The 24,419-nt window shown below is 41.3% G+C and overlaps 1 protein-coding gene across 6 annotated transcripts in view; it reads right to left on the bottom strand.

The window, feature by feature from the left end:
• Positions 1-24,419, bottom strand: part of ncam1a (neural cell adhesion molecule 1a) — a 283,470-nt gene that overhangs the window by 7,084 nt on the left and 251,967 nt on the right. For 2 of the 6 annotated variants that reach the window (XM_024011716.2, XM_024011717.2), the window contains 5 exons: positions 15,915-16,039; positions 15,325-15,505; positions 1,768-1,975; positions 1,427-1,543; positions 335-898 (listed from right to left, as the gene is read on the bottom strand). In XM_024011716.2, the coding sequence (XP_023867484.1) occupies positions 335-898; positions 1,427-1,543; positions 1,768-1,975; positions 15,325-15,505; positions 15,915-16,039 (1,195 nt within the window). Of the gene's footprint in view, positions 1-334; positions 899-1,426; positions 1,544-1,767; positions 1,976-2,315; positions 8,214-15,324; positions 15,506-15,914; positions 16,040-24,419 lie in introns of those variants that run through there. The other 4 variants (XM_070449360.1, XM_024011719.2, XM_024011721.2 and 1 more) reach the window with 2 other exon arrangements.

Raw genomic sequence — 24,419 nt, 5'->3', positions numbered from 1 at the left:
TTTGCCTGAGATAAGACTGAAATGTACGAGCTTTCACCGAGAACAAAGCCCTTTCATACGGCGCTGATCGAAATGGCTTTGTATTGTTGCGAAGAAAGATTGTTTTCAGGAGATAACAACCGCAGAAGATGATTGTGGCAGTAATATCAGGACCATAATTCTGTCGTGTCTATCAGATTTGGTAAAACATCTGATTGAGTGAGTGAGTGAGTGAGTGAGTGAGAGAGAGAGAGAGCCCATCACTATGAGAACAGGACACAGTAGGAGGTGGTGATAGAGGGTGAGCGAGGACACACAGTAAAACAGACTAGGAGGAGGAGGAGGGGGGTCATACTCGTCCTGGGCGGGTGCAGCAGTGGAGTCTGCRGGGGCCTTGGAGCCTTTGCCTGGGGCATCAAACACATCCTTGGCCAGGCCGTCTATCTGTAAGTCCTTATTCTGACTGCTGGTGGCGGAGGGGCTTTGGACAGACTCGGGCTGGCTCTGCGGTGCGGCATCGGCTGTGGCAGAGGGGGGGTTGGAGGGGACCTTGACTGGCTTCGAGGATGGGGTTGTGGGGGTGGGGGGCTTGGGGTCGGACGAGGGTGTGGCTTTAGGAGCCTCGCTTAGGTCAACGAGGGGAGCCACGTCGGATTGGGTGGCACGCTGGGGTGCGGGGGTGCTAGGTTTGGCCGTGCTGGACTGGGGGATGGGGGCAGGAGTGCTTTTAGGGGAGGTTTTGGGGGCAGTTTTGGACTCAGCCGGGACAGGGGTTGGGCCAGCTGCGCTGGAGGTGAGAGTGGTGCTCTCGCTAGCTGGGCTGTTCTGGGTTGTGCTAAAGCTCTCAGTGACAGGTTCAGAGTTAGTGGCGACAGAAGGGAGCAAGTCCACCACCGTGGCGGTAGTGTCAGCAGCGGGCCTGTGAAGAGAGGAAAGCAGGAAAGAGAAGAGCCATCGAGCCGCAAGAGGGTGAGAGGAAAAAGAGAGCAGGGAGGGGTAGGGGGGTGAGGCCAAGGCACAAACAGACATCCAGAGTGAGTGCTACATGCAGTGATAAAGCAAAGAACTAGAGATTCAAAATGTTAAAGTGAGTGAGGTATAGACACAGACACTATCTTAAGCAAACTAAAGCAAATTAAATCAAAATCAGGTGCTTAAGGGTCTAAGTTATTAAATGTTTGAGGCTTRTAGTACAACAACTATTTTTGCTACCATCAGTGTAAACAACAAACATCCGAGCACATCTTCAGTATCAGGTTTTGATATTCCATTCTCKCATTATTTGATCAATTAATTTAGCCAATATGTCAGCAACACTCAACTGCTGTCATTATGGAATAAGAAGTATGTCTTATGCATAGACATATTACACGATTAGTATGGGTTTGCCAGTGTAGGGCAACCCCAGAGCAGGGGGTCTACCCACAGCCAGTGCTGGAGTACTCACTCAGGCTCAGTCAGAGGGGTGGTCTCGTTAGGCTCTGTAGGCCCCCCCCCTTCATGGTTAGGAGTGCGCTCCTCCTCCGTCCTCACCTCCACAATGGGCCCCTTGGACTCATCCTTCCTGTAATGGGAAAAAGTATTTTAAATAAATGCTGGTGCAGTGCAAGTACATTGTAGTGAGTCATTTTTGTTTTAAAAACCCTGCACTTCTGCACTGTCAAACTGTGGTCCGTTGTCTGAGAGCAGCTACTGTGGGATGCTAGATGAACAGGACACTCAAATTGCTTACAGCATTTCAGAGAGAAGAGCAAGGGAGCCAGGGAGCAGATAAGAAGAGAGACTCACGTGAACGCCGCCTTGCCCTCCTCGAGGTCCTTGCTCTTGGCTCCGGGTCCGGACTTGCCGCAGAAGTTGACGGCAATGCACATGACGAGGCCGCACTTGTTGAGGAAGTAGCAGGTGACGTCGACGCCCACCAGCAGCAGCACAAAGACCACAATGAGGATCCCCACGATGGCCCCTGTGCCTAGGCCTGAGCCGCTATCCATAGTGTCTGGAAGGAAGGAGAGGGAAGGACGAAGGGAGGAAGAGAGAGAGAGTAAGGGAGACCGAAAGAGTGGAGAGAAAGTTAGAGAGGGTTGGAGGGAGGAAGAGAAACGGGGAGAGAGGGAGTTAAAGAGAACGTTGGAGAGAGAGGACGAGATAGAGACAGAGAAACGTTGCATTAGAGTCAGTATTAATCTCCAACCTTTCATCCATAACTTCATACCGTCAGACTGCTTCTCTCCAGGCGTCAAGTGTGTTGTTGTTCTTTGAACAGGCTCTGGGCCAAATCATTACATATTCTACTAAAAATACATCAGAGTGATGCTACACATAAAAAAAAAAAACTATTTTTGATCTGTTAAGACTCTAAAAATAGGTTGATAATCAGATTATCAAAAAATACACACTTGGGCCGAGAGAAATCACAACGCATTGCATTAGTTGCATTTAACCAATAAACAACGGTCAGTTACTATCCAAGTTAATGTTAGACACACGGCATGTATCAGCCATCTAAGGTACTATATTAAGAGGTGAGCAGATAAATATTACCCATATTAGGGTCACACACCAGACATGCCCATCACGACATCCTACACTAATCAAATCTAAACATCAGAACATGAAGGAAGTCTAATGGGGCATCAATCAAAAATCATAAAACAGTCAACCATTGGAGCACCTGGTTCATTAAATAAAGATGCTTGTCTTATCATCACTTCCTATACGGGTCTATATGCCTTTATGACCCCATGTGGGTCTGTCGCTTACCCACTCGCATTATTATTGACAGTTGTAAGACAAAGCAAAAGGCAGTGGAAAGACAGTAAAAATCAATCAAACATTATGCAAATATGTTTAAATCTCTTTTACATAGATGAATACTGCACACAAACAAAAACAATGCGGAAGTAAAGCCTATAAGAAGGGCACAAAACAAAAGCAATGGATTGTGTTTTCARGAAGCAACAGTACTTACCAGAAAATGAATATCCAGGACTACCGTATGTAAAATACTACAATATTCAGAAGAATTTACAATAGTCACACCCCTTGACTTTTTCCACATTTTGTTGTGTTACAGCCTGAATTTAAAATGGATTAAATCGAGATTTTTTCTCAAAGTGGAATTATTTGTTTTTAGAAATGTTTACAAATTAATAAAAAATGAAAAGCTGAAATGTCAATAAGTATTCAACTCTTTTGTTATGGCAAGCCTAATTAAGTTCAGGAGTAAAAATGTGCTTACAAATCACATAATAATTTGCATGGTCTCACTCTGTGTGCAATGATATTGTTAAACATGATTTCTGAATGACTACCTCATCTCTGTACCTCACACATACCATTATCCACTGTCTCTCAGTCGAGCAGTGAATTTCAAACACAGATTCAACCACAAAGACCAGGGAGGTTGTCTAATATCTCACAAAGGGCACTTATTAGATGGGTAAAAATAAAAAAGCAAACAAATATCCATTTGAGCATGGTGAAGTTATTAATTACACTTTGGCTGGTGTATCAATACACCCAGTCACTACAACGACACCTTCCTAACTCAGTTACCGGAGAGGAAGGAAACTGCTTAAGGATTTCACCATGAGGCCAATGGTGACTTTAAAACAGTTACAGAGTTTATTGGCTGTGATGGGAGAAAACTATGGTTGATCAACAACTTTGTAGTTCCTTCACAATACTAACCTAATTGACAGATTGAAAAGAAGGAAGCCTGTACAGAATACAAATAAGCTCTTAGAGACCTACCCAGAAAGAATCACAGCTGTAATTGCTGACAAAGGTGCTTCTACAAAGTATTGACTCAGGGGTGTGAATACTTATGTAAATTAGATATTTCTATATTTCATTTTCAATCAATTTGCAAACATTTTTAAAAACATGTTTTCACTTTGTCATTATGGGATATTGTGTGTAGATGAGTGAGAAATAATATACATTTAATCACTTTTGAATTCAGGCTGTAACACACCAAAATGTGGAATAAGTCAAGGGGCATAAATACTTTCTGAAGGCACTGTATGTATCTCTCCACTACAATGGATGACCATGTAACCACACTGTTAATACTCTGCCTTCGACACACACACAAACACACACCATCATGAACAGAATTAATACGTGCTTGTAACCCAACCGCAAAACTGTTAAACAGATGAATGTTTCACAAAACAATTATTACTATGCTTTGTGTCAAATCAATCTCACACAATCAAATTTGGAAATCATTTGCAGCTAATTTGCATTCAGTAAACAGACACACAAAGAGATCAGAGATTTGATCAAACAGAATAATCTAAAACTTAATTCAAATACATTTGGAGTATGGTTGATTTGACACATTATGCTCTACACATGACAAACAGGTTAGATAGAATTATGATGACAGAACAAAATTAAATTCCAGTTTTTGTTAGCTCTGTTAGGTGTCAAATATGAGACAATTTATATTCTGAATTAAAGCAACACACAGGCAATCCTCGATTTGGACTTACTCTTTGCTCTTGTCATATTGAGAATATCAGGATGTCCAAATGTCAGATTCACACACCACACAGTATTCACAGTAGAATCAATGCAACAAAATGTACTTGAATAATTCTATCACTTATCAAACAGGGTAGGCTTCAAGGTAGGCATTTATTTGGGTCATGTGAACCATCATGTAATTTCATTGACATTGTTCCCTTTCTGAGTTCAATGAAATGCACGAGAAGGAAGTCWTWKAWAAWAAAAWWAAAWAWAAAATTCAGCAAAGTGCTCATTCCCATTGAAATGTGTTGAGATTTTTGCTCCGTCTCGTATTCCAGCGTTCCCTCCAAACAACCAGGAAGCCTGGGTCTTATCTTACTGTAACACACACAGTGATTTTGGCAAACAGTAGCCGACGTTTGGGCTCCAGTATCACTGGCTTACAAATGTGTGTAAGGAGACAGACTCGGCTGCACAGAGAGGATGTGCATCTTAATGCAAATCCACTCTATATACACTGGTACCTTGAGAGGGAGGATACTTTGTGTGGCAGAAACACAAATTCACACACACACTTGATTGATGTATTTGTATAATGTAATCGTCTTGTCAGACCTGAGTGTATTATATCTGTCACTTCTTTGAAATAATGTTGTTGACTGCATACGGTTTGGTTGTAGGCAAATATAGAAAGCTATTCTATAATTTCACCAGTCTACATTAAGCATAGAGAGGGATGATATAACAGTAAGTTAAAAAAATATTAATTGGCAATAGTTGACAAAGATTTAGCACCATGCAGTATATACTAATACTGTACGTTGCAAATGGAACTTTCAAATCATATCAAAATCTAATCTGGGAAATGATAGTAAATGGTCAAAAAGGTCATCATTTAAGTGAGTCACGAGATTTGAGCCAAAATGGATACCTGTGGTATAAATTCCTATAAATCTAGTGCGGAGTGTTTCTGCCTCTGATGAAACGGCTTTAAATTACAGTTGTTGATATAACCCTCARTATAAACTGGGTGTTTRGAGCCCTGAATGATTGGCTGACAGCCGRGGTATATCAGACCGTATACCATGGGTATGACAAAACATGTATTTTTATTGCTCTAATTATGTTGATAACCAGTTTATAATAGCAATAAGGCACCTCTGGGGTTTGTGGTATATGACCAATATATGACCATGGCTAAGMGCTGTGGACAGGCACTCCGTGTTGCAGCGTGCTTAAGAACAGCCCTTWACTGTGGTATATTGGCCATATACCACACCTCCTCGGGCCTTATTGCTTAATTATACCCCTCATATGGGTAAAGCTAATGCATTGGAGGGCAGCTGAATTATTAATACCATGCACCAGGGAGCTGATAGGAAAATACTTTTCAGTGACTGCTGCAGTGCTGGGGAACAACTCTTAAGCAAAGTCCTGGCAAATCGCTGGCTTGGCTCCAAGCTACAGTGAGCAGCAATTAGCTGTAAGGCATAAGACCTCTAAAGAGAGGCAGAGTACAGCAGAGCGGCCAATTGTTATTTCCTCTCACATTGATTGGCCATATTCTCTGAAAGTCTATAAAGTTGAGTCAACCTCTGTGGCGGCAATAGCTCCGACCGGCAGCTCTTTATTTACTGCTGTTGCTAAGAGTGGGAGAGAGCATAAGCATCTACCTGCAGGGCAGGGCGACAATTCTTGTTTTCCCGCTGCATCTTAAGAAGTGCGATAAATCACATCKCACATTTTAACACCGAAGGGGCCGCCTCACAAAGCTTTCTCGGAAATGGAGAAACAGAGCCATGCTGTGTCAACAAGGAGCATAAAATATATTTTTGACGCACCTTTTTCATATCTTGCAGATAACAAACAGAATACAGGAAGTAGGACAGAAACACAGTCAATAAAGCCAATTGAAAAAATTCTCCAAGAGATAATAGTCATTACCGTATGAAGCATCAGTGTCCTACCCAGCYTGCAACATTTTGCATCGGATGTCATAATGTTGTCGTTTTCTGGTTGTAAACTGGTTTTCTGGTCAAATTGGAGCAAAGTTAAGACATCTTTTATGGCATCAAAATGCCTGGAAAAGACAACATATTTTGGTTGTAATATGGTCACTGGTCCCTTTGCAGTCAGTATGCAACCTGACCATGTATGTCACCAAGGACGTTGGCCTGACATCATTGCAACCAGTTTTGCCCTCTGGGTCTGACTCCGATTGTAGGAAGCACAGTACTACAGTATGGTTAAGCTTATAAGGTACTGCATGGATTAAAAAAAGTGAACATATGGGTACCCACAGAGGTTCTAAACTATGCACATATTGTGCTTGTTATCTCATGACAGTTAGCTCTTCCTACTTGATATCATAAAAGCCACAACTATCAAACACCATCTCAACCGACAGTCGCCTATGAACACTTGCCGGATGCTTCTGAGGAGTGGCACTTGCTTGTATGAAAGAAGAACCAAACAATGGGATTGGCACATGCGAATCCAGGAGCCAAACTCCCGGTGCATCACTTTATTACCTTCCGAGTCAATTTAAAATGGTGGGGGAGACCAAAACTGCGAGAAGACTCATCACAAAATGCTAATCTGAGTTTTGAACAAAGGACATCTATCACTCTTTCCCATGGCAGGGTGTTTTAAGTGCAGCCAGGCTTTAGGGACAGTCCTAACCTTAGTTTACAACCCCAGAATGGGCCGCCACAATATAAGACACTTTGTTAAAGCTTCAGACAAGCACAAGATATGGGATAAAACAACCTTGGCATTTCTGAGGATGAACAGTCAACAGAATTCAGCACTGTGTCACACACTTGCATTTCAGAATGTAAGTCTAGAGCTCTAGCCATTATTATGTCGAAAAAAGTTAACACTATTTTATCATATCTTCTTAAAACCTACAATGATTACAGCATGGAAACACACTGGTATGTACTTACAAAAATGTGTCATATAATATAATTATTTCACATTACTGAAAATGACTGACAGATTTGTATTAAACAGCTGTAGCATAAATGTTAAGCATTTTCTGTTTTCAGGTAAAAGAAGAGCAAAAAGAAACAACCAAAAGAACAGCCTATATTTAGTTTAGAACTTTTGAAAAGATTATGTACACAAAACATGATTTGAATGACCGTCAAACAGACAAGGCAGTAGCTTGTCCTTCATATAGCCATCCCTTTCAAAATGAGCCTTGTGACTATGAAAAGAAGACGTAAAAAACTTGAGATGTCTTAATCTTCATGACCAATCTTAACCAATACAAAATTCCTCTGAAACGTGTGCCTTCCCTTTTATGTACAATGGGAACAATGACAATTTAAGCTTGTATCCAGATACACATAAGGTAGGCACAGTTTTTTTCACAATTTCCCAATAGGACTCAATTCCATTCTGTGGTATGACAAAACRTTTTCACAAACAATGCTGCCTTATTCAAATCCATATTGTTTTCATTATGCAAAATAAACATTGATGATAAAAAAAAGAACATTCAGAATGATATAAGTATCAAGCAACCCATTTTAACCATTTAACATGAAACTGATATCTTGATTCTTCATCTTGTGTGTGTGTCTGCACAKGGGTCAAAAGGCATAGAAAACAAAGGGGTCTGGCCGAGATTTGAAAGGACAAGCTATCCTCTCTCATTGAGCGAGACACAGTTTATGAGAGCAAGAACACAGTCAGCGTGGAGAGCATGAGAGATGCCAGAGTGTACGTCACACACGAGGAACCAAGGGTAGCTGAGGCCAAAACACACCAAAGATTGTTCACAGAGATATTCACAGCAAAAAATTGGAAAATACAATTTTACACCAAAAAATACAACAAAATAGTGTGTATGACAAATGTTATGGTCCACATAGTGCCCAACATCACACGTGAAGACAGGACAAGGACAGAAGGGGAGGTGGGAGAGAAGAAGGGAAAGGGAGAGAGAAAAAAAAGAGATAGAAAATAGGTCATAAATACAAAAATGCAAGTTTGAAAGATTCATTGAGAATAAACAAAGGAATAAAAAAGCAAATCCAAGCAAGTTAGAGGATCAAAGTAATAATAAAAAAGTATGTTAGTAGCACAGCAAATGACGTGTATCACAGCAAGCAAAGGTGAAAGGTCAGAGAAAGGTCAAAGGTGCTGGGTGACGGGAAATGTTGAAAAAGACGCATACATAAACACATACGTTTGTATCAATTAAATGATGGGCAATCCCCTGAACGTGAGCACACATCCAAGAGAGATCAAATCAAATTTTCCATGGCAGGTAGAGTTGCCCAAGCAAAACACACATTCAAAAACTGGTGGAATGTCAAGGCYATATCAGATGGCAGGTGGAATGGATTAATGGGTGATCTCATGTTACTAAAACCGCAAAAGTGAATGGCTTTTTATAGCTTTACTCAATGTCAACCTTAGCTGGGGAGATTTGGATTGGTCAATTTAGAACTCCAGTGGTCCTTGCACACTCAGTATTGAGCATGCTCAAACCCATGAATCACGTGGGTCAATATTTCCAATTATTCAACCTTTCCCTTTTTTTGTTTTACTTGACCTGCATTGAGGAACATCGATTGAAGTTTACTGTCTGTCTGTGTGTGTGTGTGTGTGTGTGTGTGTGTGTGTGTGTGTGTGCTTTTGTGTGAGTGCGTGCGTGCGTATATATATATATATATTTCTCAAAAGTAAACTTCTATGTATACACACTACATGACCAAAAGTATGTGGACACCAGCTGTAGGGCATTAATATGGAGCTGGTCCCCCATTTGCTGCTATAACAGCCTCCACTCTTCTGGGAAGGCTTTCCACTAGATGTTGGAACATTGCTGCGGGGACTTGCTTCCATTCAGCCACAAGAGCATCAGTGAGGTCGGGCACTGATGTTGGGAGATTAGGGCTGGCTCGCAGTCAGCGTTCCAATWTATCCCAGAYGTGTTGGATGGGGTTGAGGTCAGGGCTCTGTGCAGGCCAGTCAAGTTCTTCCACACCGATCTCGACAAACCATTTCTGTATGGACCTCGCTTTGTGCACGGAGGCATCGTCATGCTGAAACAGGGGCCTTCCCCAAAGTGTTGCCACAAAGTTGGAGTCACATAATTGTTCAGAATGTCATTGTATGCTGTAGATTTAAGATTTCTCTTAAAGCAAGAGGCCTAGCCCAAACCATGAAAAACAGTCCCAGACCAATATTCCTCCTCCACCAAACTTTACAGTTGGCACTATGCTTTGGGGCAGGCAGCGTTCTCCTGGCATCCGCCAAACCCAGATTCGTCTGTCGGACTGTCAGATGGTGAAGCGTGATTCATCACTCCAGAGAACGCGTTTCCACTGCTCCAGTCTAACGGTGGTGAGCTTTACATCACTCCAGCTGACGTTTGGCATTGCGCATGGTGATCTTAGGCTTTGTGTGCGGCTGCTTGGCCATGGAAAGCCATTTCATGAAGCTGCCYACAAACAGTTATTGTGCGGTTGTTGCTTCCAGAGGCAGTTTGGAACTCAGTAGTGAGTGTTGCAAAGACGATATTTACGCGTTACACACTTCAGCACTTGGCAGTTCCGTTCTGTGATCTTGTGTGGCCTACCATTTCGTGGCTGAGCTGTTGTTGCTCCTAGACGTTTCCAATTCACAYTACCAGCACTTACAAATTACCAGTACAGCTCAAGCAGGGCAAAAAAGGGCGCATCCTATGACGGTGCCACATTGAAAGTCACTGAGCTCTTCAGTAAGGCCATTCTACTGCCAATGTTTGTCTATGGAGATTATATGGCTGTGTGCTCAATTTTATATACCTGTCAGCAACGGGTTTGGCTGAAATAGCTGAATCCTCTAATTTGAAGAGGTATCCACATACTTTGTATCTATCTATCTATAACTATATCTATATTGGGTGAAAGGTTTAGAAATTATAGCACTTTTTGTACATAGTCCCCKAAAAGTTTTGGGACAAATTCACTTYTGTGTGTATTAAAGGAGTAAAAAGTTAAGTACACTTCTACATGAATGATGATGCTCCTTAATCACAGATAATCCTGAATMAATTGTGAATAATGATAAGTGAGAAAGTTTCTAACCTCCCATGTTATTGTAATTGTGAGAGGTTAGCATGTCTTGGGGGTATGATATTTGTGCATCTGTAATTTTCTCACTCATTATTCACGATTCATTCACGATTACCCTTAATCATGGTATAATCCACATTAATATAGAAGTGTTTAGAAACATTCTATTCTTATTTKAAATAAAAGTATTTACCATTAATTTCTATTGGGCACAAAATAATCTTAAAAACAACTAAAAACAGCAAATGCAATCAACAAGCTTGATYTAGTCATTGTGTGCTATGAATATTGGACCAAATACTTAACTTTTTACTAATTTAATACACATAASTGAATTTGTCCCAATACTTTTGGTCCCCTAAAATTGGGAGATTATGTACAAAAAGTGTTGTAATTTCGGTTCACACGATATGGATGAAAATACCCTCAGATTAAAGCTGACAGGCTGCACTTCATCATTTCAAATCCAAAGTGCTGGAGTACAGAGCCAAAACAACAACAAAATTGTCACTGTCCCAATACTTTGAGCTCACTGTATATATGCCCAGTAAGTAAACAAAAAAGGAAAAGTACATTTCATATCATATGCACTCACCTATATTTATCTAATATGTTGCAGTGCCAATATATAACACCGAGAGAGTCTGGATTTATGACACAGCAGCTGTTGGGTCGTTCCACGAAATGGGCGCCTTGAGTGCATTTGATATTTCAAGTAGAAATTATGCACTAATATTGAATTTTAAAAGCCTGTTATATTACACGAAGTGCACTTTAATATAGACCACATGGAGAATTGAATAAATCTGATTTTTCATATGAATAAAGGTTTGCTGAAGTGCCTTTTGACATGTCTCTCCGTCAACCCTGTGTCACTTCTAGGAAGATGTCATGTTATATTAGTGATTCATTTACATCTGTCGGTCATTTTAAGGCCAAGCCTGTTATGCAAACAATTTACCCCTTTAAAATAATGGACCATTCCACCAAGTTAAATTATTCACAGCAGGTGACATCGTTTGAGTTTTCTGAACAGCATGGTTTAAAAATAAGTAAGTCTTCACTCTCTTTCTGGTCTATTTATAATTGTTTTATAAATAGACGAGCTCAACCCGTCAACCCTGTTCACTCAATTAATGGTAGGAAAACATGAATTTGATTTAACTATCATTATGTGTGGAACATACGTATAGTTCCTAATTTCATGAACACCGTGCTCTTCACCACATTAGGAGTAATGCCGGTCTTTACCTAAACCCCATTATTGTCAACCCTGTTAGAGGCCCAACGGTYACTTCAAGAGTTTGATATTATATGTGAGTTTATGTCACGACTTCCACCGAAGGTGGCTCCTCCCGCTGTTCGGGCGGCGCTCGGCGTCGCCGGCCTACTAGCTGCCACCGATCCCTTTTCCTTTTTCGTTTGGTTTTGTCTGTCTTGTGTTCACCTGTGTCTAGTTTAAGTTAATCAGTGGGGTATTTAATCTCGCCCTACCCGCTAGGTTTTGTGCGGGATTGTTTGTATTACTGTCGTTGGTTTGGGTTGCGTTTTCTTTTAGTGTTAAGCAGGTTTGTTTTCACGGGACTGTTTTGCCCGCACGTTAGTTTAGCAGAGGAGAGTTTTCCGTTTTTCACTAGACTGCGTTCCTGTGTTCTTGTGGCTACTTTTGTGGTCCTGTACCTGTTGTGTTGGTGGACAGTAATAAAAACACCCTTCTMGGATATTCTTGCTCTCCTGCGCCTGACTCCACACCCACCTCTCCTAGGGAGATTCTGAAAGTTAATTTGTACAACGGATACTTGATCAATGATAAAATGTTGGCAGTTACATCGGTGTCCGTAACAGGGTTGACAGACAGTGACCACCTGTTACATGCACACCAATACCCCATTATTATTCGGAATACTCAAGTATTTTGTTTTTGAGTTGACACATATAAACATCATATACCGTGTACAATAAAACTAAAAAGCTTGTATCCTGGTTATGAGAAACCTGGATAAGATGCCTGGGATATGCTGATCTTAGACAGAATASTATGGCATGTCAACGAATCCCGTTTGGTTGTTTAAGGTCTGTGCGCGCTCAGTTTTGCATATCATAGGTGTTGTGTGATGATGTTTTCATCTGAATATCAAATCAAAATCACTTAAAAAAGTAGGCTATACCTGTGCAGTTCAATCCACCATAATAATTTCATAGTTTATTTTGCTGACACACTTTACTGGACCATATAGGCTAATGGCTTAGATTACTTTCACGCCTAATTTAGACAGGTTTCTTTCTGRTTATAATTTCCAACATTTGGTAGGCTATATTATAATTTCCGCCATTTGCTATGCCATTTGTTTGTAAACTATAATTAGAGACATGCAGCTTCTCTTCTGTCATAACTTGTTGCCCTGGCCTAGATACTAAATAAAGTAGTGGTCCCAAGACAGAATGAATGCGTTCGTAATCTAGTTAACTTCAGTTTCAATTAAGGACCGGGGAGAAAACACTAATTCCAAAATAGTGGGAAGATGGTTCCCGTGCAAAATGTCAAAATGTCAGTTTGACCGGTTTTAAGGAAATGAAAAGCTGAGAAAACGATGAAACAAGTTTCTGATAAGATTTCAGTTGGCTTGGGTGCATATTTTATGTGGTTGAAACACTGTCCGCTTGCATTACAGTGTCAAAGATAACACATTACACGCATATTCACATTTTCAAGAGATGCTGAAAGAAAGAAATCATACTTCTCCACTCCTGTTCCCTAAACAAAATGTACATTTGTTGTATAATTTTACTTCAAGAAATTCTGCAGGAGTTAATATTATATTAGGCTACATGTGAAATAGGCCTACAATCAGTGTCCAGATTTCAGTTTCTATTCCATTTAACCCATATGAATTTAAAATGAGAAATATTCTGTTTATTCATGGATACAGGGATGCTCGTGAGCGGGATATCAAAGGTGCATATAAACAGCTTATCCCAAATAAGACCTTAAGCGGGTATGAGCTACTATCRGGAATACTGTGCGCATGTAAACATGGTCAGTGTGGTACAAGTGCAGATAAAATYCTCTTAGTTCATAGGATTTCAATGCCAGAGATGGGAAAATGTGTTTTTTTGTAGGCTAAACATATCCTCCATGCAACTGAATGTTGAAAGAAGAGATATTCTAAAAGTAAATTTCTAAACAGTTTGCATGTCCAAAAGGCACCCATTTCATGGAACAACCCTGTTTTCGGCCATCTTTACTAAGAACAGCTGTGGACCTTAAGTCGGTGCAGATGTTTAGCCTAAAAATATACTCAGTTTTTTTCCTCAAATACCCACATGCTTCGCATAAAAATTATTGGCACTGCTACGTGTGTAGCTAAGCTCGGCAAAGGGACACATTTTTATTTTTATATAAAGAAGTAAATAAAAAGGGAACTTGGACGGTGTCCACGTGAACCTGCTCAGACAGAATAATAAGTGATCCAAACCTCCCACTGCTATATGGCTGGTTCCCACCAAGTGGATGAGAAAAAGCCGGTCCCTGTGCCATGCACTGGCAGATGCCTGTTAGGTCTCCAGTAAAGCATTAAGACATTAATCCTGTTGAKGCGTCACCATGCAAGACTGAAGGCTGCATCCCCACTGAGGCAAGGCACATATTCAGGTCAGTAAATACAGCAGTGAGCCTGAACTGAGACGCACTAAACCTGGCTTTAGAAGAGAAAGATAGAGGGGAGAGAAACAGAGAGGAGAGGGAGAGACAGACTTTTGATGCTCGAAACATCAAAAAGTCAGAGAGAGAATGTGCATGACATGAAGAGAAATGGAAAGAGAGAGGAATGGAAGATAGGGAAAAAGAGCTAAAAAAGGTGTAGAGAAAGTGAGAGATGCATGGAGCTACTGATAGACACATAAGAAAGAGAGAAGTGCGGGTGGGAAAGTAAGAGACAATAATATATAGAGAAAGAGAGAACGATTCAGTGCAAGGAGGGATTTATGAGAAAGAGATAAATAGTAAGGAAAAGGTTCCAAGCTCAGGTTTGGTCAGTGGGGAGGCAGCCCAAGTTAAAATTCAAACCTCTCAGACCACGACACTGTCAACAGAGCACCAGCYGACCGTGACCACCAGGGTAGGGGCATTGCTATGGACATAAAGAGAATGTTTGAGGCCTGACCGATATCATCTGTCCTGACATTATTGCTCYCTGAACTTGCGCAGCAATGTCAGCCAGAGAGGTTATAGGCCGAGAACAAATGACCAATCTCACTCTACAGCAACAAAGACTCACTGTGTGCAAAACTATTCCATCACAAACAGCGAGACAAACRMCCACAGTCTTTGTTCAATTCTTATCACCCCAAAGCTTTGTGCAATGGTGCGACAAACTCTGGAATTGAGGCTTTGAGGCGGACTGCAGAGGGCAAAGTGTTTCTAAAATGTAGCCCTGACAGTCAGAAGATGACTTTGCTACTCTGTTTTCTGTCTGTCTAACTTTGACCTTTTTCCAACCTTCTTTTGGGATGAACAAACTTGATGAGGGTGTGCCAATTGCAAGACCGAATGAAAATACCAGCAGAAATGTTCAAACCAATCAATTGCCCTAACAGGCTAGCCTAACACATCAGGACAGAGGAGTGACATCTACATCTGTGAAGTGTCAGGGCTTAGGTAGTCTCAAAACCTGACTAGAAGTGCATTTGGGTGAAGAACTGGAGGGGTAAACACAGTATACATTGGGTCACGGTGGCACTCTGTTGGAAGTGTATGTGTCCTTGCAGTGCAGGGTGGGGTGGGGGTGGGCAGTACCTGGGATGGCGGTGGGCTCTGCTGCAGTCCAGAAGAAGAGGGTGCCGGGCTGCGACTTGCCCTGCTGGTTCTCGGCCACCACGTAGACTTCATACTCTGTGTTCCAGTCTAGGCTGTTCAGCACCACGTACTCACTGCCGTTGGGCAAGCGGATCTCCGGCTTCCAGTCCGGAACGTGCTTCTAGGGAGTGTCGCAAAAAAAGAGACACTCAAAAGACCTGACTCGGTAAGACATCTGTGGCTATGGCACTCCAGAAAACTGKCCATCACTTTATATCACTGTAAATGTTTCCATGCAGTCACACTTGTTATTTGGTCCTCCATTAATCTTCCTATGTGAATCACTAACCATTTATCAATCTAGGCATAAAACACAATGGTGATCTGTCAATGTTTACAAATCATGTGATCCATTTCTGTTTTTCAAATATCCATAAGTCTATTTGCTTTTTCCTAAACTGAAATAATGACCGTGCGATAAAACCGGAGAGATATGTAACCAATACAATACTGAATAGCTTCTCTTGGGGGAAAACCAGGAAGCAAATCGGTATACACAGTGTTACACATCCATGCTCCGTCATACTCACAGCCCTGTATCTTATCAGGTAGTGTTTGATGGGCGAGCCTCCATCGTCCTGCTTGATCCAGTTGACCTTGAGGGCGTTGCCCGTGGTCTGCAGCTTGCCCTCCAGTTTAGGGGGACTGGGCTCCCCTACACAGGACATAACAGGACAAAGCGGTCAGTCAGTTACCATGGTGACGGCCTACATGCTCAGCTCAGTCTCCTGCCCACGGCCCTTAACCTAGGTGGCATGGCTGAATGCAGCTGTCCCTCGTTAACTCCCATTGTCGGAGAAACAGTCTACATCACTAAATCTGCCCTCGCTTCAGGAGTGGGATTATAATTCTTAACAAGCCCAAGCCGCTGTGGGATTCTCACTTCATTTCAATCCCTTGCCTCTGGTTTTTTGTGTAAGTACTGCTATAAATGTAGTACATCTGGAGAAAAAAATTGACTGTTTTGACGGTGGCACCGGCAGAGGACGTTCCAAGACGATAAAATTCAGTCTTGTCCCTCATAGACTCAAGGACGGTTTTATGATGGAGGGACAGTGAGGTCAGTGGGCGGTGGGGTGAGGGAGAGAGCCAGTGGAGAGATAATTCTCGTTCAGAAGCAGCTCGTTACATGTCCTCTCCTCCAGACAAAGGGAACAGGCTAATTAGCCTTCTCGTCTTGATTGGACATGTTACTCTATTACATTTAATAACATTATCATGGTCCGTTGGGAGGGGAGGGTCGGTGTGTTCCAGCGTATGTACAGTGTGTGTGTGTGTGTGTGTGTGTGTGTTTGCCTTTTGAGTGTGTCTGTGTCTAATGATGTTAGCGTTCAAATTTACAGCCATGACACCTCAGTCACAGAGGGTGTAGGGAGGAGACTCTAATCACCATAACTCATTAATCATGGGAACATTGGTTACACACAGTTAGCAGTGTGAATATGCTACAAAGTAACTAGCAGAACACAGCATGTTACATACAGCTCCAGTATTCTACTACACACTATCACTAACTGCCCCAAAAGGTGGTATCAGGTTTCAAATGGCTGCTGCTACAGCACATCTSCAATGCACACTGATTTGTTTGTTTTTGGCTGAGATCAAAGGAGATTATTTACTGTCCCGATTTAGTTTTTTTCTGAAATGTTGCAGCCTGACACCCTGACCTTCAGTCACACTGGGTACAAGCTTTGAAGCTCAKYGCCATGCTTCTGGGATCATTGTTGCCCTTGATCACCCTGATGATATTTATCCACCAATGAACTCTGAGAMCAGGTTATTCCCACAGAGGGCAGTGAAAGAGCAGCAGACAACAACAATCCTGCCAGGCATTCTGAAAGTAACCCATGGAAGTGCAGCAGGGAATATTAATGTTGGACTTTCACCTATACTCCAGCCTGGAATTCTGTTTGGATCCCCTCCTTTAACTTCAGCCAAAATTTGTTAAGAACGATAAGCAATAATAGGGTGAGAGACAGACAGATGAAACCTGCTCCACTTTTGCTCACGCTATCCATTGGATCTTGGCCTAAAGCTCCCTGACTTCAGCCTGATTGAATCCTATGATTGGATAATATTTTCCKGTGTCTGCTCCTATTTATCCTCTACCTTGGACCTGAAAAGGTAAGTACCATCTTTAATTTTCACAAATTTCAATCCTTCATAAAATGTATAAAAGATCATGTCTGCGGGTAAAAAAGTATTTTTTTTTTTTTACGGTTGCATTCTAAATTTAAATTGACGTCGAATCTGGTTAATTAATGACACTTCAAACATTCATTTCAGTGGTGATTACACAATTAGTCAATCAGACATGCGTGAAGGCACTTGATCTTGATCTCAGGTGATTATCTGATTAAATTRTCCTCCAAAATGCATTGGACTCAAAAGTATTGGAGTAAGCATGATTTGATGCTGGAATTGAAATAAACAGAGTTAGTGATAAGAAAGACCCGTCAAAACGGTGGCATGTACAGGGAGGTATATTCATAGAGTCTATCCAGTCGTGAGCATCATTCCCAGTTAGGTGAGGAATTTCCAAATGTTAAGAAGAAAGAAGAGCCATTAGGGTTATGTGAATTAGAGATATTAACAAAAACATGCTCTATCATGCAAACTCCGCTTTTATTCAATATGTAGTGATTCGGGTATATTTGTGACAGTCCCATGATCGTTCCCATTTTCATCTGATGCAACAATAACTCAACTTTCCATTGGTCTCCCCAAAAGTTGTCTTATCTAGTTAAACCTGATGTAAATATTGTACAGTAATATTACTCTAAGTTTGTCTGCACAGTAGAGTATGTATACTTAGCAATTTCTGAACGTTACATCAGACAAATGTTTGTGTGAACCAATGAGCTTATTGGTTTGCTGTGCCCAAATGCAATGAAAAGTTTGTCACACCAGATGGGTTAAAGGAGTCATGAATTGTAAATGGGACTGTCATTTTTCAGTCAATATCAATACATGTGAATTACTTAGAGGCACTCGAAGACAAACACAGACCGACAGACATGCAGACAGGCCAGACCTTTCTGTCTGGTGAGACAGTAAAGAAAACAAAGGAGTTGAAGGAAAGAGGAGTGAACATGCATGCATGCAGTAATGTGGGGGTGATTACCAATGTTAGTCAGTTCAGAAAAGCATTCTGGGAGACAGTCTGAAAAGGAGTTAACTCCAAGGATGAATACGTCATTCCAGGTAAACACAATTCAATGAGCGTGCGATGCAGTTGCTAAAGGCGATGGTTTCAACGCTGCTATTGAGATGATGTGATTTGGCAACAAAAAAGTAAATTTTAAAAAACATGTTCTGTTTGCACATGATAGCCATGGGAGGTAGTAATGGCACCGTAGGCAGTAATGGCACCGTAGGCACCCCCCAAAAATGTACTATAAAAAAAGATATCCGGTTAGAGGTCAACCCTTTGCTTATTTCCAACTACATTATGTAATGCTTACTGATAGCTATCTATATAACATATATAATATAGCTATAGGAATGAGGGAAATATACTGTAACAACCCTYGGTTTATAAGCYCGGATATCGACTCTGCCGCTTGAGCATGCTTTTGGGGTACAGTCGATAGCGCGCTGGACTTCGGGCTAGAAGGTCGAGGGTTCGAGACCTGCTCCCTGCCGGTTTCATTACAATACTCTGCACCTCTCAGAAAAAYACGTGAATTATACCTCTGTTAGTGGGTAACCAAGTAAGCACAAACATCTGCATGTAATTGTGTTAATATGGTTGGAGATGAGGTAGATAGAATGCAAGTTGACCCAATTTTTTTTTTTTATGGCTATCAAAGTAGCATATCTAAGCTTGAAATCATGTCTAATTTTCCACTGCTTCTTATTGATATAATATGAATAGGACCAAACAGAACAAAAAAAATTACCTTCTGTTCACCAGCGAAGACGACATCATCAGCACCATGCAAGAGCCACATGACATAGTCATATGATACGCACGCACATGATTGGTTGAAAGAAAAGTGGAAAGGGGGGGGTCACATGGAAAATACAAAACATTTTAAAAATGATGTAAACATGGGTAAGGAACAAAATAATAAGAACGTTAAAGACAAAATGATTCAAAACAGAAACACATGACAAAATAAATACATACGTTCAGAACAGAACTTTTTTACACATCAAATAGACATAGAAAACATGTACAGCAATTAGATACATGAAGCATTTTAGGACTGCAAGTGCAGGTTTTTAGTGTATTCAAAAGATGTCATGACCAGAAATAAGTCAGCTCATGTATGCACAAATTTTACTGGATACCAATTCCACGAAATGCTATTTGTCTAAAATTGCCTCATGCATCTTTCTTTGAAACAGTATTTCCTCTGGACTGGAATTAATGCSAATATCAGTTTGATACTATTTCTACACAAAATAAATTGTGGCTTTGTATAAGACTGTCGCTTATACTTTGGCTCTTGACCTTAAAGGGTCTTCATAGAGCCTTGTTGTCTGTATACATTGAACATTTTCGCTCCAACCAAGACAGTTGTGTAAAAGAAAAGAAAAACAGAGGAAACTCTGCAGTATTAACAATACTGATTGACAAAGCACATTGTAAAATGTTACATGCGCAATGAAATATGGTATGCCAATATGACAACTACTGTATGACCACATGAAGCATTGGGGGGGYGGGGGTTAAAGTATTTGGGACACATTTGACATCCAGTCACACATTGTACAATTGCATACTGTATCTAAGGCCATATTGTCAAAAGATATGGCCACGACGTATGAGAATGCAGTGTAAACCCTTACCATAGTATAAAGTCCCATACTTTAAGATATTATGCTTAATATGGTTATAGAGGAAAGAAACATGAATTACAGAAACACAGAGTGGACTCTGAATTTCAATTAATGAATTCTAAACACACCACTAGACATAAAACATACTTACTCCAATTAGCTGGTGTCAAATACATTTAACGTATGCACATGTAAACACACCTGAAGCCTTAAGCGCAAATTCCTCATATTTCGCATTTAGCCAGCTAGAATACTAATCACACATGAAGGCAATCAGTATTGATAAATGACTAAATCTTTTAATATGAATTACATAGACTTTACAGTGAATTCGGAAAGTATTCAGACCCCTTGACTTTTTCCACATTTTGTTACGTTACAGCCTTATTCTAAAATGGATTAAATGTTTTTTTTTCTTCATCAATCTACACAAAATACCCCATAATGACAAAGGAAAAACTGGTTTAGAAAGTTTTACAAATTAATAAAAAATGTAAACCCTTTACTCAGTACTTTGTTGAAGCACRTTTGGCAGCGATTACAGCCTCGAGTCTTCTTGGGTATAACGCTACAAGGTTAGCACACCTTTATTTGGTGAGTTTCTCCCATTCTTCTCTGCAGATCCTCTCAAACTCTGTCAGGTTGGATAGGGAGTGTCGCTGCACAGCTATTGTCAGGTCTCTCCAGAGATGTTTGATCAGGTTCAAGTCCGGGATCTGACTGTGCCACTCAAGGACATTCAGACCCGAAGCCACTCCTGCGTTGTCTTGGCTGTGTGCTTCAAGTCGTTGTCCTGTTGMAAGGTGAACCTTCACCCCAATCTGAGGTCCTGAGTGCGATGGAGCAGGTTTTCARCAAGGATCTCTCTGTACTTTGCTACAGTCATCTTTCCCTCGATCCTGAATAGTCTCCCAGTCCCTGCCGCTGAAAAACATCCCCACAGCATAATGCTGCCACCACCATGCTTCACCGTAGGGATGGTGCCAGGTTTCCTTCAGACATGACGGTTGGCATTCAGGCCAAAGAGTTCAATCTTGGTTTCATAAGACCAGAGAATCTTGTTTCTCATGGTCTAAMAGTCTTTAGTTGCCTTTTGGCAAACTCCAAGCGGGCTGTCATGTACCTTTTACTGGGAAGTGGCTTCCATCTGGCCACTCTACCATAAAGGCCTGATTGGTAGAGTGCTGCAGAGAAGGTTGTCCTTCTGTAAGGTTCTCCCATCTCCACAGAGGAACTCTGGAGCTCTGTCAGAGTGACCATCAGGTTCTTGGTCACCTCCCTGACCAAGCCTTTCTCCCCCGATTGGCCGGGAGGCCAGCTCTAGGAAGAGTCTTGCTGGTTCCAAACTTCTTCCATTTAAGAATGGAGGTAACTGTATTCTTGMGGACCTTCAATGCTGCAGAAATGTTAGATGCCCTTCCCCAGATCTGTGCTTTGACACAATCCTSTCTCAYAGCTCTACGGACAATTCCTTTGACCTCATGGCTTGGTTTTTGCTCTGACATGCACTGTCGACTGTGAGACCTTATATAGACAGGTGTGTGCCTTTCCAAAGCATGTCCAATCAATTGAATTTACCACAGGTGGACTCCAATCAAGTTGTAGAAACATCTCAAAGGTGATAAATGGAAACAGGATGCACCAGAGCTACATTTTGAGTCTCAAAGCAAAGGTTCTGAATACATATGTAAATAAGTTATGTTTTTTATTTTTAATAAATTAGCAAAAAAATGTAAAAACCTGTTTTCGCTTTGTCATTATGAGGTATTGTGTGTAGATTGGGAAAAGTGTGTATTTAATCAATTTTAGAATAAGGCTGTAACGTAACAAAATGTGGAGAAAGCCAAGGGGTCTCAATACAWTCCGAATGCACTGTATATGAACTACAATTTAATATTCTACAGGCGAGTCAAAATCAAATTAGTAACTAATAGAGCACTGTTATATTAGAGCTGTTATATGATGTATATTGGTTAGCCTAGAAATATACTTGGCACATGACCTACAAAATAGTTCCTCAGGTATCCTTAGATTTTCTACATTAGACAGATAACAGCAATTTGACAGACCCATAGCACATACACACACAATGAACACAACCATACTGTACACCAGGGCCCAATGTTGACCCATAGCAGCATCAAAGCATTCAGCCAATGAAATCAGCCATGCCTATCCTAACAATACTTTAGGGATACCTGATTTGCCCTTCCCAAACATGTATGTAGCCAAATTCTTAAGAGCATTAAACATATGAAAAGGCTACACATGTGGGAACTTCAAAATTTAAACAACAAACCACAACTAGTGGTCCTAGTCAATTCAAAATAATCTCATCAGTAAGTGACATCAACAACCATGAGTCTCAGTYCAATTCTATAAGATAACATAGCTCTATCTTATACAAGGAAGTTGCTTATTCATGCCTCTCGTTCTTCACCACCTGAGCCTTTTTATTTTATCCCTCCCTTTTTCCCCTTTCCATCCTTCTCTTTTAATGAAGCACAGGAGTTATGTTAGGACGGATTCACATCCCTACTGTTTGGCATTCATTKGTTTGTTTAAAATATTGGTAAAATCAAAATCCTGCTGTCTTTTTTCTATGCAGTCTGATCTTCATGTTGTTTACTCTATTATCCCTGTAGTCACCCTTCAAAGCACAGCATGCCGATGGCTGGGCAACATTGTCCAATTGTAGGTAGCAGACACCGTCACCCTCTTTTATTAAATCACAGAATGGTTATCTTTCAAAAACCTCCGGTCTGTCAGAATAAGCTCCGTCTCGCCTCGCTGTCTGTCAAACCAGGCTCCCTTATTCTCGACAGGTATATGTAACGCATGCTGTAATGGTTACCCGTGGAACACCCGGAATGTTACCCGACATCACTGTCAATACCATAGCCACCAGGGGAAAGAGAGAAGGGGAGGGAGCTGCCTACATCTTAGAAGAGTGTTCAAACATTGCACGGCTTAGCAGAGGAGCCACAGACACACAGACAGGAAGAGAGATAGAATGAGCAGACTAGTTATATATCTAAAGGGCAGAGAAGCTCTTGGTGCACTAACGCTAATGGTGGCGATGTTATTTAAATGGGAGGATGGTCACTTCCTTCTTTAGACTAATCAGACAACATGCAGCAGTGATCGTTAAATGTTACAGTGATCAATCCCCTAATGAAATGCGCGCTGCATGCTGCACTGCTTTGACATAAAAATAAATCATGTCTGTAAAACCCAATCGGAGGTTTCCACTCTAAATTAAATGCATGGCAAACTGTGGGGGCCGATGCTAAATGCACAGTGGTGTGAATGTTGCTGATGAATACATGCGCTCATTGGAAGGAAATTAGAGGGAAATAGTAGAGGCAGTAGAGGGGCAACCTGTTTCTCGCAGGCGGCGGTTAGTAAGTGGAAATCTACTAAGGATTGAGGCAGTGAGCAGTCAGTGACTGTCTCTCTGTATCACATCCCTTTAACTAATAACAGTACATCAGTAGCTCCTTGTCACTACATCGGTTCTCTCTACAGAGTGATGACGTAGCACTAAGCAGTGGTAAGACCAAGCAGACAGAGGGACATCGGGGGTAGAGAGAGACACACCACACACTGCCGGCATACTCACTAAGGGCTGCACTTGTTGAAGGAATGAAGGTTGGTGTCACTGACGAAACTGCAAGATGGTGAAAACATGGTGAGAGGTGCCCGTGATTGCCCAGAGAGGGCAGTGCCAGTCGCTAGTGTTACAGACGACTGGCTGTTCTGATGGCAGAGCACCACCTCGGTACACATCAGTCATCTACCGGCACCAACACACCACAGAGCGTCATTTCGACTTTCACATAAGGCTTATGCTGAGCAGCATGAAACACCTCACGAACAAGAGCACTTTAAAATCATGATGTACAGTACAACATCACATTCATAATAAAGAATATGTCATATCACAGGTCTATTCATGCCATTATCTGAGATGCTTCTACCATGGAATGTAGAGCAGTGTATTTTACTGTGTTTTTATCAGTAAAATCAGCTGGAATCTACATTGTACAGCAATAAACTTAAGTGTCACACCAAAAATTATTCGTATCTTCTTTAGGAACACCAGCAGGTAGCACATGTACTGCCCCGTGAATTCTAAATACATAATTGACTTCCCCACACAATTCCTAAGGGCAGATGAGTTTTCACAAGGCTTGTTTCAAGCAGGTAGAATAGCTGTTTGTCATTGTTCGACAATCAATAGAATT

This window comes from Salvelinus sp. IW2-2015, linkage group LG20 (assembly GCF_002910315.2).
Source record: "Salvelinus sp. IW2-2015 linkage group LG20, ASM291031v2, whole genome shotgun sequence".
Classification (NCBI taxonomy): domain Eukaryota; kingdom Metazoa; phylum Chordata; class Actinopteri; order Salmoniformes; family Salmonidae; genus Salvelinus; species Salvelinus sp. IW2-2015.
The sequence above is the reverse complement of the archived record's forward strand: the minus strand, read 5'-3'. Positions and strand labels throughout refer to the sequence as shown.